The 18,780-nt window shown below is 44.0% G+C and overlaps 1 protein-coding gene across 5 annotated transcripts in view; it reads right to left on the bottom strand.

Moving 5' to 3' along the window:
- The window catches only part of TIAM1 (TIAM Rac1 associated GEF 1), a 569,717-nt gene that overhangs the window by 183,219 nt on the left and 367,718 nt on the right, over positions 1–18,780 (bottom strand). For all 5 annotated transcript variants that reach the window (XM_040338862.1, XM_040338863.1, XM_040338861.1 and 2 more), the window contains one exon: positions 25–472. In XM_040338862.1, the coding sequence (XP_040194796.1) occupies positions 25–472 (448 nt within the window). The remainder of the gene's footprint in view (positions 1–24; positions 473–18,780) is intronic.

Genomic DNA, 18,780 nt, shown 5'->3' on the forward strand with positions numbered 1-18,780 from the left:
AGTTGTGTTTAAAAGGCCACAAACCTTTTAAAGAGACCCAGTAATGTTTCCATTTCCTGCGGGTGGCAAGTTCCACCTTTTTGTTCTTTTTGTGCACAAGGAAGTTTTTGACGGCCAGCGCCCCAGCTTTTCGCACAGTCCCTTGTGCCGCAGTACGGAGGATGTCAGACTGCCCAGGAGAGCTTAAAGTGCCACTGCTTTGTTCATCACTTAGAGCTGAATTGGCTTCCTCCAAGTTTTCTCTACTGGCACTGCTCATCTCCAGTTCTCGACGGAAATTCTCATAAACTCCTTGGAGGAGAGCATCTCCGGAGCTGCTACCACTGTCGCTCCCAATAAAGGCCCGGCTGGTAGTGGGGGAGTAGCTGGATGTAGTGGCATTTGAGCGTCTGGACATGAAGTCGGTGTCAGTGGTTGTGGCCTCAATACCACTGTCTGTAAACTCGCTGCCCTCTCCACCTGTATTGACATCCTAAAAATGAGAAGAAAAGAAAAGAACGTTACAATTTGTTGCATAAAAAATGCCATAAACCATGTGTTAATTTTGTCAGGCATTAAAAGACAGAATTTTATCAACAATGGTCTCCCTCAATGGACAGCTCATGTACCACCCACCCCGATATAAAAGGAGTCTGGGCTCTAAGGAGAAGTATAGAAAATATGGATTATATGGGAAAAAAAACACATTGGGCCCTCAGCAGAATGGGTAAAGGGGAAACCGGTAAATGGAGTGCAATAAGGTTAAAGCAAAACGCCAATCAAAAAGATGATTTGTCATAAAACAGAACTGGCGTTTGCTGCAATACTTCTCTTCAATCAGTACTACTTTTCTACCACCAAATGTCCCCAGTCTTCTGGGTTGAGAAATGTCCAGCATCATTCATACCACTTGCTCTGAGCCCAGGCTGTCATTACCACCAGCTTGTGACTGGATAGTAAAGGAAGAGCAGCACAGCCATGAGCTCATCTCCGCTCCCTCCTCCTATCCGCATGCTTCTTGTAAGCCCATGAACTAATCAACCTCTTGTGGTGCGTCTTCCAATCACACACTAAAGGGGTTGTAAAGGTTCGTGTTTTTGTAATAAAATGCATTAAGGTGGGAAAAAAACACCTTGCTGTCATGGGCCCCCCAGCCCCCCTGTTTTACTTACCTGAGCCCATTCACCTGCTGTGCACGTTCCCTTCTCCACCAAGTCTGGCCGTTGATTGGATAGATTGATAGCAGCGCAGCCATTGGCTCCCACTGCTCTCAATCACATCCAATAACGCGGCCGCCGGGGGGAGGGACCGAGTCATACACTTGGCATCTATGGACGCCAAGTGTATGACACAAGAGCACGCCAACAGCTTCCCAGAGGGGGTTAGCTTTAGCGGGGAGGAGCTGAGACAGCTGCCGTGGGACCCCAGAACAGCAGGATCGGGGCCACTCTGTAGAAGTATAACATGTTTGTTATTTAAGAAAAAAATAAATATACAAAGTATATTGTAAACTCTTTCCAACCACTTCAACCTACAGGTAAGCCTAGAGTAAGACTTACCTGTAGGTGCTTGAAATAGCTCCTAAACCTCCATTGTTTAGAAAATATTTGCAATATCCCCGAATGATGCCTTCCACTGTGCCGTTTCAAGCTAGGGTCAAGCCGTGACTGTCGGCTCACGCTCGCATGCGTGTGAGTGACGTCACGCGACTCCGGCCAGTCACAGAGCCGGCGTTTGCGGCCTTGGACGGAAGAGGGGTGAAGAATGGATACTTGCTGCCAGCGAGGAAGACTGGGACATTGCGGGCTTCTCCTGCAAGTGTCATATAATGGGCTACTATGCGGTGCATAGTAGCCCATTATGCTTTACCTTTGCAGGGAAACAAAGAGGAAGTAAAACCCACAAGGGTTTACTTCCTCTTTAAGCCCTGCTGTACAGAGACTGCAAAAGGCTGATACGAAGGTCAAATTTGGGTACTTGCCTCACTTGCATTTAAAAAATGCATTTATTATTTTAATATTGAATAAAAGTCTGCATTTACTTGTCTCTTTTATATGTGCCTGGAGCTTGGCTTTAACTGTCAAACTTTTTTCCTTCAAATTGTGTGAACAGGTCTGTTTTCCTATTGTATTTACACACCAGCTGCTTTGTTTCCGCTTTGTAGAATGAGGGTTTTCTTTTTGCTCATCTGTAATGGACACGTCAATGCATTTTGCACCTTTTGTTTTTTTTAAAACTGATGAAGTAATTTGCAGTTGAAGGCATATATTCTCCACATACCTAAGAATCGGTTTACAGCTAGGTGTTTATGTAAGACTATCACCATATGTGCTGGAGAGGCATCTGCAGGATGGATCACGTTGTGGTGACAATGTCGCAAGGCCTTAAATCATTGGCAAGGCTCACTATTTACTGCAGGAGACCTGAACAAACACGGCATGTTCAAGGTCACTAATGGATGCCCCGGTTATATCAATCATACTCTCCAGATGGGCCTTAGTCCTCCAGAAAGGAGAACATATTACAAAGTTAGAGTGTAAAAAAAACAAAAAAAGTTTGCCATTTTTAGTGTAGAGTTTATCGCAGACATAAAAAGATCTTCATCCGGTCTGACTGTTTTACCAAAAATCACATCTACCATACCAGGAAGGCATTCCCAGTAAATTGCAAGTTGGTTGACTGGAACGGGAAATGATTCACCAGGCAAATTCAAAAATGATGGCATGTCATTTCTTTCAACAAGATACACTATATTGTCAAAAAGTATTGGGACGCCTGCCTTTACGTGAACTTTAATGGTATCCCAGTCTCAGTCCGTAGGGTTCAATATTGAGTTGGCCCACCCTTTGCAGCTATAACAGCTTCAAATCTTCTGGGAAATTCTGTCTGCAAGGTTTAGGAGTGTCTATGGGGAGGTTTGACCATTCTTCCAGAAGCGCATTTGTGAGGTCAGGCACTGTAATGGACGAGAAGGTCTGGCTCAGCCTTTTCTCCAATTCATCCCAAAGGTGTTGAGGTCAGGAAAATACTAATAATGACTTGTTTTTAATTACAGTAACATGTTAAAGTTTATATGAGACTTTATAAATCAAGGCCCCATCACGAATATAAAGTGGCATTAAAGTAAAAAATGAAATAAAAAAAATCTACATTGGCGTTCGCTCTGGCTTTTTTTATTAAATCAAGAAGGTTTTTGGTCTACTTTAGGATTTGACTAGAGTGGAGAAGAGTTGGGACGTCCCGTTGGGGACATCCTCACCTGCATGTCTGATCACAGCTTTTCAGGAGGATAGATCGTAAAAAAATACAACATTTTACAGTTGAGGCAATGGGAAATCTCCCAATGAGTGCACCACTCCTGGTGACAACCGTCAAGAATTCACTTTGAAGCGCTTTCCTCTGTCTTGTGTCTATAGGGCAGAAGTCAGGGTAGTCTACCCAGGGAGCATAGACACAGCAAATAAAACTTGACAGAAGTTCAAATGCTAAATGTAGGGCAATGCGACAATGGAGACGTCACTCAAAGCTTGGCTTCTAGACCCAAAAACTGTCAGATGGGAAGGCGGCACATATTTTGTAATGCTGGGTATTGCCACCAGCTGTGGAGGAGCAAGGAGCCGCAAAGGACCTCTGGCAAGCTGACTATAGGGGTACAGGGCGTGTGGGTCTTTGACGAGACAATTTCTCTGCGTGGTCAAGGTAACATTTTGACCGATTTAACAAAGTTTTCCAAATCATCACTTAAAAATATATCATCTTAAAACACTTCAATAATCCAATCATGTCTGCATGGGTGAACAGGAATATGCATTTCATATCATTTGGGAAATGTAAGTATTCATTTAAATATTTTGAGTAAAGATTCTCAACCTACTTTCATGAATCAGTTTAAGGGCAGCCCACACAATGGTCCGTTTTTTTGTTCAATCAGCGGGCTGAATGAAAAAAAAAATTATATTTATATATATATATATATATATATATATATATATATATATATATATATATATATATATATATATATATATATATATATATATATATATATATATATATATATATATTTATTTATTTATTTATATAAATAAATAAATAAATAAATATATATATATATACATATATATACACATATACACATACATACATACATACATACATACATATATATATATATATACACACATATACATACACACACACACATCCATATCCCTCATTCACACATTTGAGGTGGATGAAGGAATCCTTCCCACTGTTGTATTGCATTCTGGAAGTGGGGAGCCTTTTCCAACATCAGATTACAAAGATCAGTGTTGCCAACTGTAGCTGGTGGCACTGATCATTTAGGAAAAACCCAACAGGCTAGTTGTACACAAGTCGATCAATAAATTGATTGGTGTACAACCAGCCTGCCCATACATGTATCAACATTTGTCCATTCCCTGCTGAACCACACAAATTTCAATCCATGTATGACTGGCTTAAATTTGCTATGTTTACATAAATACAAAAAACTGCATTTCTTGGCAAAGCACTTTCCACATTAGCCATGTGACAAAGATGTAGCTAACGGCCTGTACACACGATCAGATAGTCCGACAATTGTCCGATGGACGCATTTTGACGGATAAAACGACCGTCTGTATGCTCCATTGGACAACTGTTGTAGGAATTTCTGACAACAAATGTTGGACGGTCATGCTCTCAAATTGTCCGACAACAAAATGTGTTCCGTCGGATTATCCGATTGTGTGTACACAAGTCCGGACGACTAAAATCCAGAGTACAAACACGCATTCTCCAAACCAATGCTAACCATAAGACAACATTAGCAGAAGTTGCCCAAAGGGTGGCGCTAAAGAGCAGAAAAAACATGTAATTTTGTGAATGTTGGCTGAAAAAGTTCTGCCGTTTGTATGCAGAATAAGTTCACTGCCAACATCCTTCAAAAAAAAATCCACAGATTTGTTTGATGGAATTTCGATCGTGTGTATGAGGCTTTAGAATTGTATTGTGGGACTGGAATCGCTTTGTGACAAGCACATGTTCTTGGAATAAGTCACGCATTTCCAGGTTATTTTCCATCTCTCGCACCTCAGAGGCTACTTGTAACTCTGCGTGCCGATGGATAATATCGTTAACACGCAGATACTCTCTGAATATCTGTTACTGTGTTCTTTTTTTGTTGCTGTGAATTTACGTGCTCACTCACAGAGAACATTCTAAAGATTGCATGCAACAGTCTTGTAAATTAAGAATTCAGGCTGGGTTCACACCATCTTCGCATGAGGCTCACAGCAGGGGTCCAGTGCGTCCCCCTTCACCGTTTCAGGCACAATTACAGCCCAAATTTTGGGCTAAATTCGGTCAGGAAAATGACCAAAAGACGCATAGGACCCCTGTGAAAATTCACACCAGAGCCGCAGTGGAGATAGGTGAATCGGCTCCATAGTGTTGTTAAGGGTTAAGCAGCAAAAAAAAAAAAAAAAAATCCTTCATTATCTGCCCAATCGGAAAAAGATAGGAGAAACAGGCAGCAGTGCTGGTCAGACAAAGCGTAGATGTGCCAATTTCCCAACAAAACTTGGTATTTTATATGCCAGCATGGCTCCAGTAGGTTGAAGAACTCTTTTCACCTACTTAGAAGTAAGAAGTATTCTATGATCTATCCTCATAAAAAGCTGTGATCAGAAATGGAAGCGAATTTGTCCGCAACGGGACATCCCAACTCTTCTCCACTCTTACTTCTTAGAAGACGTATTCAGGTCTATATGATAGCAGGAGGGGACTTGGCACCTGTGCAGCCCACAAAGTAAAATAAGTCCTTCAGCCATGTTCATACTTACAATACAGCATCTACTCTGTTACAAAGAGCAAATACTGACCATACATGTAGCAATTTGATGGAGAAAAACTTTTAATTCCATTTTCTGTCAAAATTGCAAGGCAATCAAATACAAAAAATAGAAGCCAGGATGATTCAATTAAAGCGGGGGTTCATCCAAAAATAACCTTTCTTACATTAGCTACATCCCTCCAGCATACTGCCAACATCTGCAGTATGCCGTTTTTTTTTTGTTTTTTTTTTATGTACTTATCGCTATACGAGCCCTTGTTATCCGGCTCCGAGCGGGGGATTACTTCCGGGTATAGGCGTTCCTAAGCGAAGAGGAGTTGATCGACGGGCTGCTAAAGCGCGTCACGCCTTTTGAAAATACCCGAAGTCACACTAAGGTGTTTTTACGACGCCTGCGCAGTCAGCTCTACACGGCAGGCGCAGGCGCCGTAAACGCCCGAGTGTGACTTCGGGTTTTTTCGGAAAGCGTGACGCGCCTTAGCAGCCGTCAATCGACTCCTCTTCGCTTAGAAACGCCCATTTCCCGCAGGATTCCCCGCTCGGAGCCGGATAACAAGGGCTCATATAACGATAAGTACAAGGAAAAAAAACCAGCATACTGCAGATGTCAGCAGTATGCTACAGCTAATGTCAAAAAGTGGATTTTTGGGTGAACCTCCGCTTTAAGTTCTGTTGATTGATCGAACTTGACTGCCTAGTTTCTGGGATTTATTTACAGGTTTTAGCACAGTGGTGTAGTGAGTAGCAGTAAAAAGGGTCGCTGGTTCGAATCCCGACCACGACACTACCTGCCTGGAGTTTGCATGTTCTCCCTGTGCCTGCGTGGGTTTCCTCCGGGTACTCCGGTTTCCTCCCACACTACAAAGACATGCTGGTAGGTTAATTGACGTCTGCCTAAAATTGGCCCTAGTATATGAATGTGAGTTAGGGACCTTAGATTGTAAGCTCCTTGAGGGTAGGGACTGATGTGAATGTACATTGTATATGTAAAGCGCTGCGTAAATTGACGGCGCTATACAAGTACCTAAATAACAATAATATTCCTAGTGGATGAGGAGCAGTTGAAATGTCTATTGCCACCTTTGGAGTCTTAAAACAAAAACATGGAGAGTTAAGATTTTTAAGCTGGCCACACACTAATAGATTGCTCCTTTGACACTATACAGCACAGATGAACAAATCCCCCTGCTGGGTTATCGTATCCCAACAGCTGCTGCCAACGGCTGTCAGAAAACCCGAGCAGTGCCTGCATCCGATTGGATGAAACCGATATTTGGCTGAAAATTTTCCACCCGGCTCCTTCAGTTTTTCAAGAACCAGACGAAATTCAAACAGTTTAGCTTTAAAGTATTACTAAAGGCAAAACTTTTTTATAGTTTTGGATAGAACAGAGATGGATTAGAACGCATGTCAATTTGTATTGCTGTGTCCCCGTTCGGGAGTATCACCCTCTCTATTTGTCCTGTTTACCATTATTATTGAAAGTAAAAGGAAATCCCCAAATTTGGGTTGTCCCCAGAAAAGTCAGAGGGAAAATCCTCCAATGGAGTCACTAGTTTTGGTGACCTGGGGGTCCAAAGGGTATTCCTTTAATTTGCAGGAAGTGAAAGAGAAAGCTCCCCAATAGGTCAAAGACGGCAAGGGGTTATAATTCTACCTTACTCTAGCCAAAAAAAAAGAAGGGTTTTGCCTATAGTTTTACTTTATTTGCCATGGACCGCACAGTTTAAAAACAAAAATGTTATCCCCTAATTATATATTACACCATAGGAAATCATTATTTTAATATCTAAAAGGTCTGTGAAAGTTATAACATTAAAAAAAAAAAAAAAAAAAAAGGAGAGAAATGGGCCATTTTTACATGGTTCCACTTATGACTAAGCTGTTGAACTAATTAGCATTTCAATGTTGTATTGTAAAGCACCTACGATAGTTCAGTCCAGTCACTCTCACTTGAATATATTAATTTCAAAAAGAATTTAATGCAAGACTTTGTTGTCGCTCATCACGTCCGGAGGAGGGGGTTAAACCATCTCATGTAGATATGAAAAGAGCCGTTTAAAAGCACGGGGAGTCTATTCAAATCACATAGGATAAAAGTAGGAATCTATAATACATTTCTCCGCAGTAGGAAGAAGATCGCTTATGCATAGCCTTGGTTTCCATGGGTTTATTACGCTCCATTTGTTCGTCTTCACACCCGGCCTTCTCTTGGGAGTCTTTGTTACTTACCAAACACAGCCAGTAACCCACGTGAGAGATTGCTGCTACAGCTGCCACATATTGCCCAAGCTTTCAAGTGTTTATTTATCTAGTTTTACAAGTTTGGCCAAGCTGATGAGCCGTTTTGTAGAACAGGGCTTTAATAGGCTTACAGAGATAAACAAGATAGGAAGGTGAATATAAGGTGCAGGACACAGAACATGGCCAGACTCTTGAGAGCAGAGCATGGTAGAGAGTACGGGCTGTTCAACTTCACAAAGAAATTTTGGTCAGCTTCTTTCAAGGTTGGCCAAACTATGAAGGGGTGGGGTGGTCTCCCAGCTGTCTAGGGTGACCTTGAGACAGACAGGAATTTGATTTCAGTATAAAGAGGTTGTGTGCCACTTGTGGAGGCTTGGGGCAAACAGAGTTTTACATGTTGAGTCCAAATGGGTTTGGGGGCTCTTTGGGCAGAGTCATTCAACATAATACTACCAAATTTAATTATTCACAGGAAAAACTATTTTCCATCTCCCTTACAAACTCCTTTAAAGCATTTTCGTACTAAATTTAAGCAAGAAGTGTGATTATTAAAATATATATATATTTTTGTTTCTTTGTGTAGATTATAGTCATTTTTATATGTTCATGGAACAGTCACACTTGATCATTAAAAATGGCAGTTTTGCTACCTGCTTTGCATTAGTTGTGCCTTACTTCCCTTAAAGCAGTGTTTCTCAATTCCAGTCCTCAGGCCCCCCCCAACAGGTCAGGTTTTCAGGATTTCCATTATTTTGCACAGGCGATTTGATCAGTTTCACTGCCTTAGTAATCACCACAGCCTTTTCATCTGAGGGAAAACCTGACCTGTTGGGGGGGCCTGAGGACTGGAATTGAGAAACACTGCCTTAAAGGGTCACTAAAGGAAAAAAAAAATTTCCTTTAAAATAACAAACATGTTATACTTACCTCCACTGTGCAGTTCGTTTTGCACAGAGTGGCCTCGATCCACGTCTTCTGGGGTCCCCGCAATTACTCACCACAGTCATGCGAGAGCTCGCATGGTGGTCAGTAATTGCGGGCGCGCTCCCGTGATACAGCGAGCGGCCATATCGGCTCATTGTATCACTCGGCCCCGCCCCTCGGCGCGCCGCATCACTGGATGTGATTGACAGCAGCGCCAGCCAATGGCTGCGCTGCTCTCAATCCATCCGCTCTAGCCAATCAGCGGCCAGGCTGAGCGGCGAAGAGGCTATCGGGACCGCGCAGGACTTTCGATGGGTCAGGCAAGTAAAACGGGGGCTGGGGGGGGGGGGGGGGGCGGTAACACCAGATTTTTTTTAACCTTAATGCATAGATTGCATGAAGGTGAAAAAAAAAATCATTTACAACTCTTTTAATGTAAATTTACAAGTCTTGCTCTGTGAGGACTTGATGTTTCAATGCCTATGCCTCTTGATTTTGGGATTGTGGGGTTAAAAGGGGGAGGGTATGTATGCCACTGAGGTCATCAGGTGGGCACTCTTTTTCCTTTCATTAAAGAATCCAATATGTCTCTAAATAGGTTATTCAGCAGTTTAAAAAAAAAAAAAAAAAACGACTGTCACCGTAGAGTGACAACTGCATTCTGGGGGCCAAATGTGGCCCTTTATCTGGCCTTTGGGGCACTATTCCACCAACTGAACCCAATCATGGGGCACGATTCCCCCCAATGACATCAATGTGGCACAATTCTTCCCATCGATACCAACAATGAGGCACCATTTCTTGCATTAAAACCAATGGATGGGGCATGGATGTCAGGTAATTTGTTTACTCCCACTGGCCACAGTCCGTCACCCCCTAAGCCCAAAGGGTTGTAAACCGCACTTTGCTTAGAGAGTTTAAAAACCCGTGCTTTACCCAATGGAATCATGCATGCCAATGTGGTGATTTCACCCCCTGGGGTGTGTTCCCAGGTAGCAAGGATAACTTGCCACAAATTTGTGGCAGTGTTAAATTATAAGTCTAGTTAACTTGCTGCACATTTTCACTGGCAAGTTGTACACTTGAAGCACAAGTTCTAGTCGACACTTTTCAAAAATTCACCTACAGTCAGTGTCATCTTAAGAGCATTATAGGCCCCCGGGCAATACAGTGCACTGGGGCCCTGTCTACACAATCACGCACGAGAATTTACTGACAAAAATCATAAAATTTACTGGCAGAACCACATTTTTTACTGCCACTGCAAAAAAAAAGTACCTAAAATTACAGTTTTCAGTGCCGAACAATGCAAATGTCAGTATTTAAACTATAAACATATAGCTAGTGCTATTAGCAATGTATTTAAGTTAAACAAAAGTAAAACAAAAAAAAATGTCTTCATTGACATGAAGGTCAGGTTACTATAACCCAGCCAGCACAGAGTTTCCTCTTACATCAGAGTCTGCAGGATTCCCCCTTACATTGAAAGGGAACTCTTATGTAAAGGGGAACGCTGCAGATCATGAAGTAAAGGGGGGAACTCTGATGTGGAGGGGGGCTCTGGTGACCAGAGACCACCTTATATCAGAGTCCACTGCTTTCTCTTTCCCACTTACATCAGGGTCCGCAGACTGAGTTCCCCCTTGCATTGTAAGGGGGAATCCTGCAGACTCTGATGTAAAGGGTAACTCTGATGTGGGGGGCACTCTGGTGACCAGAGACCACCTTCCGTAGAGTAAATACACTAAGGTAAGGGGCATCACTAATATAGGAGGGGGAACCTTTATATCAGTGCCCCCTTACGTTTTGCATTCATTCCCCCTTACATCAGCAACCCCCCGCACTCGTGGAGGACCGGATCTTCTCTGTGATTTCTGCAAACTGGGCTTGGGCAGTTCTAGCCCGTCACTCTCCACAATTTTTTACTAGGGTTGCTGGGCAGCCGGTGGGGCCCCCCAGGCAAGCGGGGCCCCCGGGCAACTGCCCAGCGTGCCCAATGGAAAAGATGGCCCTGCCTACAGTGACCCCTGTATATACTTTTGCAGCCAACTTATTAGTGAATGATATACCTGCCCCATGTTGTGTCAAAGTCTCAGATCTCTGCTGCTTTGGAGAACTTTAAGGCCTCGTACACACGACCGTTTTCCTCAACAGAATCGATCGAGAAACTTGGTGGCAGAGCTTTTTGCCGAGGAAACCGGTCGTGTGTATGTTTTTCGTCGAGGAACTCGACGGGAAAAAAAAAAGAGAACAAGTTCTCTTTTTCCTCGACGGGAGTCTCAATTTCCTCGTCGGGCTGGTTTTCGACGAGAAACACGTTCGTGTGTATGCTTAGAAACCCGCGTATGCTCAGAATAAAGTATGAGACGGGAGCACACCTTCGGTAAAAGTAGCGTTTGTAATGGAGATAGCACATTTGTCACGCTGTAACAGTCTGAAAAGTGCAAATCGTCTCTTACCAAACTTTTACTTAACACGCAGTAACAGGAGATTAGCAAAAGCAGCCCCAAGGGTGGCGCCAGTGGAATCGAACTTCCCCTGCCATTGTATGTTTTGTACGTCACCGCGTTTGAGAACGAGGAGATTTGGTCTTGACCGTGTGTACGCAAAAAAAGCTTGTCAAGTTTCTCGACAAGCCCAACAAGGAACTCGTCGAGGAAAACGATGTTTCAATTACGACGAGTTCCTCGATCGTGTGTACGAGGCCTTAGATGAACATACCTACGAATTACTGCTATGGCCAAGATAAATCCAAAAGAAGAAGCACTGTGTGTAGTGAAAAATAGATTTCCATAAGCACACGTGTCCTTCAGTATGGGGGAATAACCTTCTGGCACAATAAAAAGCAGCAGGGGCTGTGTGCAGAACATTTTTATACCAATGTTTTTTGAAGTCCAGAATGCTATAAAGAGATGTAAAGGAGAAAAAGGAATGGATCCATCTGTGAACATTTACTCCGAACCTTTTATATGGAGAAGATGCACAGAATGTCCCCATGTGACTAACCAAAAACGTATATTGTCATTAAAGTGAAAAGCTCTTTCCCAACTGCTTTGCGGTTAACCTTCTTAATGCTGTGATGTTCCCAGCGTTGAGACCTTCATGCTTTCCTTTTCATTTTAGTGGTCACAGTGCATCCCCCTTCTCATCTCCATAACGTAGGCAGGAGATGTTATAAATTTAGAAAAGTGACTTAACGCTTTACATTTTGCTATGAATATCTATTCTACTGCTTAAAACACTTTCTACACCGCCCCAAAAAAAAAGTTCTGAAAGAGCTACTTACCTTTCCACCATACACGAGTCGGGTTTTTTCATTCAACCAGTAGTATTTGAGGTGGATGGGGGAATCCTCCCACTGAGCTATTGTATTCCGACCAGAGCTTTTTTTCTCAGAAAATAGGTGCAGGAACTCAACCACGACCCCGTTCAGATTTCTCAAACAGTAGAAGGGTCTTAAAGGGGCATTAAATACCAAGATTGCATTACATACATAGTGCAGAGTTCAGGGGGGTTACACACAGAGTGCAGAGCTGTCACTTGTAAACACAGAAACCAAACTTCTGTGTTTACAAGCGATTGTGGTGAGCAGGCACCAGAGGGTCTGAGCCAGAGGTGGTGGAACCGAGTTCCCCCAAGTGCCCCCTGAAAAAAAGCCCCGATTCCGACAGCCGGGAAGCTTCCCTGCCATCAGAATACACTGATCAGTGCTGCCGGCTATAGCCTGGAGGCACTGATCGAGCAGGGCAAACCCGACAGGGCAGTTGTACAGAAGTCAATAGGTAGATCGACTTCTGAACTGCCACAGTGCTCATACATGGATCGAAATTCTGTACGTCCCTGCTGAACCAGACAAATTTCAATCCATGTGTGACCAGCTTAAAGAGTAACTCCAGTTGTTGGGAAAAACAAAATCCCCTCTGGGTGATTATGTACATTACAAGGATTTTAACAAATTTTGTTGCAGATAGCTACCTTTTGTTATTCTAAGGCTTCATTTCGATGGACGTTTTTACAGCCACTTTTCTGAGCGTTTTTTGCAGCTTAAAAACGACTCTCCATGTTAGTCTATGGCCTCATGCCCACCATGACGTTTTTGAGCTGTAGATGGCTGAGCCGTTTTTAAGCGGCGCATAAAAAAACAAAAAAAAAAAAACAACAGGACCAGTGCGTTCTGAAGCTCCAGCGTTAGAGCTGTAAAAATGACAGACGTTAAGAAACGCTCAAAAACGCTCAAAAACTCTACCGCATCGTTTTTGAGCTCCAGCTCAAAAAAATAAATAAAAAAATAAATAAAAAAACATGGACAGGCGTTTTTAAGCTGTAAAAAAGGCTGTAAAAACTTCCATGGAAATGAAGCCTAAAGAATTTCCTGTCCGTTTGTGTCCATGTGGTAAGTGAATCGAATAATTGGAGTGGTTTCTTAATTCTCAATCAGCCACCCTTGCAGAGCTCTTATGAGGAAATCGGAGTGTCTGTATTGCGTTAGACACGATTTTCTATTGGAAGCATCTCACCAAAATTTTCATTTTTCTCAGAGAGGATGCCCGAGCTCTGACTTGCATATTAGTGCAGACTTCTGGGAAAATTGGTGAGCCAATCACACAAACAGGAAATTATGTTTCTGGGGGGCGTTCTGTACACATTTGGTGTACAGAATACCTCCAGGTAGCCATATTGTATTTTTCAGAAAATGACAGTGCTGCAGACTGACAAGGAAAATTTATTTTCTAATAACATTCAACAAAAATATGACTTGAGTCACAATTGTATATGCCATATGTAGCACCCTCCTAGGTAGGTGCAAGTGAGTGCATAGTTTTTGGGTTTCCCTGCCTACTGGGGGGGGACTGTCAGGCAAATTTAGGTGCTCTCCGCCCAAAAGGGAGCAGTGATCCATTGCGATCAGATGCTACTTTTGTTGTCTGCCTTTTTTACACTGGTCCAATAGGAAGGGGCATATTTGACAGTGGGAGGAAACCTGACAAATGGGAGCCTGGGTGTAGATACCGCCTTGGCCATTGGCAGAGGAAGGTGCCTCAAGGCATGCTGGATGATTGTATTTATGCCAAGAGAGCACATGGTCTTCGGCTAGAGAGCGGAGTCCCAGGAGGGGGCTTCCACCCCTCCTCTGTATAGGCTGTCATGTGGCCTCAGGTGGTTGACCCGAGGGCCAGGTCCGCAGAAGCTGCAACCCAGATGTCCTGCAGAGCTGACAGAGGGAGACATACCTAGAAGGATCTGTTCCTGGCTACTGTACAGACCTAAATCATGGGGCCTGCTCGGTGAGGGCCATCCCTGCAAGCTAGTAAAGTCAGTGGACGCGTGCCAGCTAAAGGGGATACTGGTTAGTGTCCTGAAGAATTAGAGTTCATCGAGTCTATTCTTCTATACCGGGGATATGCAATTAGCGGACCTCCAGCTGTTGCAGAACTACAAATCCCATGAGGCATAGCAAGGCTCTGACAGCCACGAGCATGACACCCAGAGGCAGAAGCATGATGGGATTTGTAGTTTTGCAACATCTGGAGGTCCGCTAATTGCATATCCCTGCTCTATACCATGGGTCTTCAAACTACGGCCCTCCAGTTGTTCAGGAACTACAGTTCTCATCATGCCTAGTCATGTCTGTGTGTTACAATGACTCATGGGATGTGTAGTTCTACAACAGCTGGAGGGCCGTAGTTTGAGGACCCCTGTTCTATACTAATGCTGAGGATCCGCTGATCAGTTCCATCAAGTGAAGCCAACAAAGTTGTCCTCTTCTGTGCATAGTTAAAAGTATCCCACTACTACCTTATCCGATCCAAGTTCTACCAATAAAACACAAAAAAAAAAAAAAAAAATCCCCTAAACTGGTAATTGGATAAACGAGCAGATGGGTGGGCACCTGGACGTGTGAAAATACCCAAGCATCTGGCTGCAGGATAATTAGAGGGAGGCCCAGGGAAGTCTATACTCAGCGACCCCTACAGGAGTAGTGCTACAGTACATAGAGAAAGATGGATAAAAAAAAAAAAGGAAGTTACCCTTTAACCATGCCCTCTCACCCTCTTTTGCTGCTGGCCCTCTTCCATGCTGAATAACCTCCAGCATCATTCTACCAACTTCCTGTAAGCCCCGGTGGTCACAGACACTCCCTGGAAGCGAGTCACACTTACTGCAACCCAAATGTGGCTGGAGTGCAATCCAGTCTTAAAAGGATTCCCAATGCACTTGCGATTTAGTGCATTGAAACGCATGGTAGCACATTACTGTGCATTGTGGTGTGCTGCCTTTCAAAAAAGTACATGAATAAAAAAAAAAAAAAAAAAAAGTGTTTTAGTGTACTAGGGAGCCTATTCACATGGAGTAATGCATGACAAAAGGTGTTCACCTAGCTTAAGGGTCAAGGAAAGGTGAAGATTTAAAGCATTGGTAAATATTTGCTTGTTCATGCCATTCACCTGTTTCGTTTTTAAGCAAACACAGACACAACATTCAGTTTGCTTGCCACAATGTATCTTGCAGCACCGAAAGACTTTATGGTAGTATGAATAGCAATCAGCATGATAAACCTTAGTAAATCTGTACTAAACCTGGTAATGGAGGGCTCAAAATTTGATCGGTTCAACAGAGTAGCCTATATTTTGAATCACCTGTTTGACAGAAGTCAAAATGGGAGCAGTGGCGGCTGGTGCCTCATTTTTTGGAAAGGGGGGGCAAACAAAACCCCCCCCTCTCCCCCCGCCACCAGGTCGGTATTTACCCCATCGAGGTTGTGGGCGGCTTCCCCTACTGGCCAATCTGGTCTCAGGAACCGCTTCCTGTCCTGATTGGCCGGGAGGAGAAGCAGGAAGACGATAGCAAATGTTGAATCAGTAATGTCACAGGTGGGTGGGCTCAGAGCGCAGTGCTCTGCGCCTTGAGCCCAACCTTTTGGAAGCCAATTACAGCCCCAGGTTCTAATCATGTGCTTCAAAGAAGAAGAAAAAAAAAAAAGCTTGTAGAAAACTAGCGTCTGGCGCCCCGCATGGAGATTAGGGGTGCATGGAGACTAGGGGGAGGAAGATGGGAGCACACTAGATTTCTGACCGTGTTACTAAACCCAGGACCCTGCACTCACTACATCTGGTCTTCCACAGTACACAGAATATGAAAATGCAGTTTTAGTAAAACTAAACCGCTAAAAGACCTCGTCATCAGCGGTATATAGCAGTCTTGTGATGTCTATCAGTGTCCGGCTGAGCACTGGTTAAAGCTTGCAAGAGTTTTTATTCTCCCCTGATTTTCCTATGAGGCTAAAGCAGGGCTCAAAATTTCAAGCCCTGAGCTACTAGCCAGGCCTCAAGAGTTACTCGCCACCAGTTGCCCCACCTAATTCATACACTGCTCCACGCCTAATTGCGCCCCTAAACACGCCCTCATAGATTATCTCATGGAATGACACTGTTAAATGTTTTATGCAGAATCAAGTTACACAATTAAATATTACCAAAAACAACTTTAACAAAATGGGACAGGGCACTGGGGGCAGACCAGAGGGACAGGGCACTGGGGGCAGACCAGAGGGACAGGGCACTAGAACTGGATCTCTTCCCCATTCTCTTGCTGTCTCCTCTGCAACTCCCATCCATCCTCCTCTCTCTCTCCCTCTCCCATTCATCTCATCATCAGGAGCCTGTGTGTGCGGCTCCACGCTTGCATGTCCCCACTTCCCCCTTTTATTCAGGCTGGCAGTGAGGAGAGGAGCTGCAGCACAGCGGGAGGGAGTACAATCCAGCGCTGAGATCCACACAACTGCACTTTCATTGACACCATAGCACAGCGCACATTGACACCACACAGCACATATTGATACTAGTCTGCTTACAGTGCTCAGGCTGAACTGCTGGACACTTACATAGAGCACAAGGAGAAGAAAACTGCACAAACTGGAAGGCTGCCACTCTCATGTCAGGGCAACTTTCAGTGAGCGCTGCACTGCCTACCTGGGACACCCGGAGTGGTAATTTTCGCAATCCTCCACCTCACTCATTACTTCCTGCTCCCTGCTCTCCAGCTACATTGGTCGGGGGAGGGGGGGCAGGCTCAGAGAGGTCATACTGTTAGGTCCCATGGCTTAATGAGAAGTGTAAGGAGAGCACCTGTGTACTGCTCTGCCTGTGCGCGGCTCACCAGACTACTTTTCCCGAGCATGCACCTTTCCTCTTCGGCCGCCAAATCGCATCGGGCACAGATTGAAGGGACATTGGTCATGCAGCCCTGTCATCACTCGCCCCCAGCTTAAATCCACTCGCCAAATGCTAGCAGGCGAGTGGAAATTTTGAGGGCTGGGCTACAGGACCCCTGACACTGTCTGGACAGTGCCGATTGGCCCTGTGCTGATCACATGCACTCTCCCAATGAAATAAAAAAAATGCTCTAGCAATACACATCAAACTGAGCATGTGCATAGTGCCTCCAACGCTCTGTACTATCAGCAGATGGACTGGGAGAGTACAAGGGGAGGATCAGAGAAGACAAAATCAATTAAGTATTAATTGTATCAAGAGGTTTTTACAGACAAGAAAAGGTCCAATAACTGTATGAATTGTTGGTTATTTGGCATTGCCTTTATGGTTTCTATATAGTTTTCTATAGTTATTAGTAATTTTATTCTAATAGCTTAATAAAAGTAGCCTTTACCTAAAAACAGCCAATCATGTCTCAAAATTTCCTGCTGAAATCAGGCAAAATTCAAGCGGCGAGTGGTCCTGACAGCACCACCTGGGTCAACAAAACTAAACTGAAACATCGAAGGAGCGAGCTGGGCATGCAATTGTCAGCTGAACAGTGACTGCACCCTAGAAGATGCAACCACCATTGATGTATTTAGGCAGCCATGGGGGCTGCAGCTGCTTGAATACAATAGCCGGTACTGCAGATTCCAGATTCCACCATCCATGCCGTTTAGCATGGATGGAGGAATCGAATCATTTTTTCTCGTTTAAGTCCACAGGCCAAAACAGGAAACCTAGTTTGAGATTAGCAAGAGCAGGAAGTCAGCTATGTTTAACAACATGTCTATTGTGGGCTACAGGGGATTCATTTTACCACTTTCCTTGTTAACAAATTCCATACAAATGACATAGCACCACAAAGGATACTTGGTTCTGCATTCTCTAAAATGGGCAGTACTGGGAGGTGGTCCAAGGAACGGTGCTTGGGAGGTTGGTAGGGGGCGGAGACAAGGAGTGACATGGTAAGGGGAGTACCTGCACCTATGCTCTGAGAAAACAAAATCCCTGGTCAGCACTATAACTTTACGATTACTGGTCTTTATAGTGGAGACACTTAGGTAGATTCAGAGAGATTGGAATATCTTTAGGGCGGCGTAGCCTAGTCTGTTTAGGCTACCCCGCCGTAAATTAACTAGGCTAGTAGTGATTTTCAATCTACTTACCTGCTAATCTACGGCGGTGTAGCCTCAAACGAGCGGGCGTAAGGGCGCCTAATTCAAATGACTTGGAGGGGGGCGTGCATCATGGTAATGAGGCTTGACCTCACGTTTTTTAAGTTTTTTTACACTGTGCATGCGCCGGCCGACTACATTTCCCAGTGTGCATTGCGGCTAAGTACGCCGTACAGGCCTATTGATTTTGACGTGGACTTAAACAACGTAAATCCCGATTCGCGGACGACTTGCGCAAACGACGTAAAAAGTTCGAATTTTGTGGCGGGAAAGGCGGGCATACTTAACATTACTATTCCACTAGAGCAGGGATATGCAATTAGCGGACCTCCAGCTGTTGCAG

The sequence above is a fragment of the Rana temporaria genome, chromosome 2 (genome assembly GCF_905171775.1).
Source record: "Rana temporaria chromosome 2, aRanTem1.1, whole genome shotgun sequence".
NCBI classification, from domain to species: domain Eukaryota; kingdom Metazoa; phylum Chordata; class Amphibia; order Anura; family Ranidae; genus Rana; species Rana temporaria.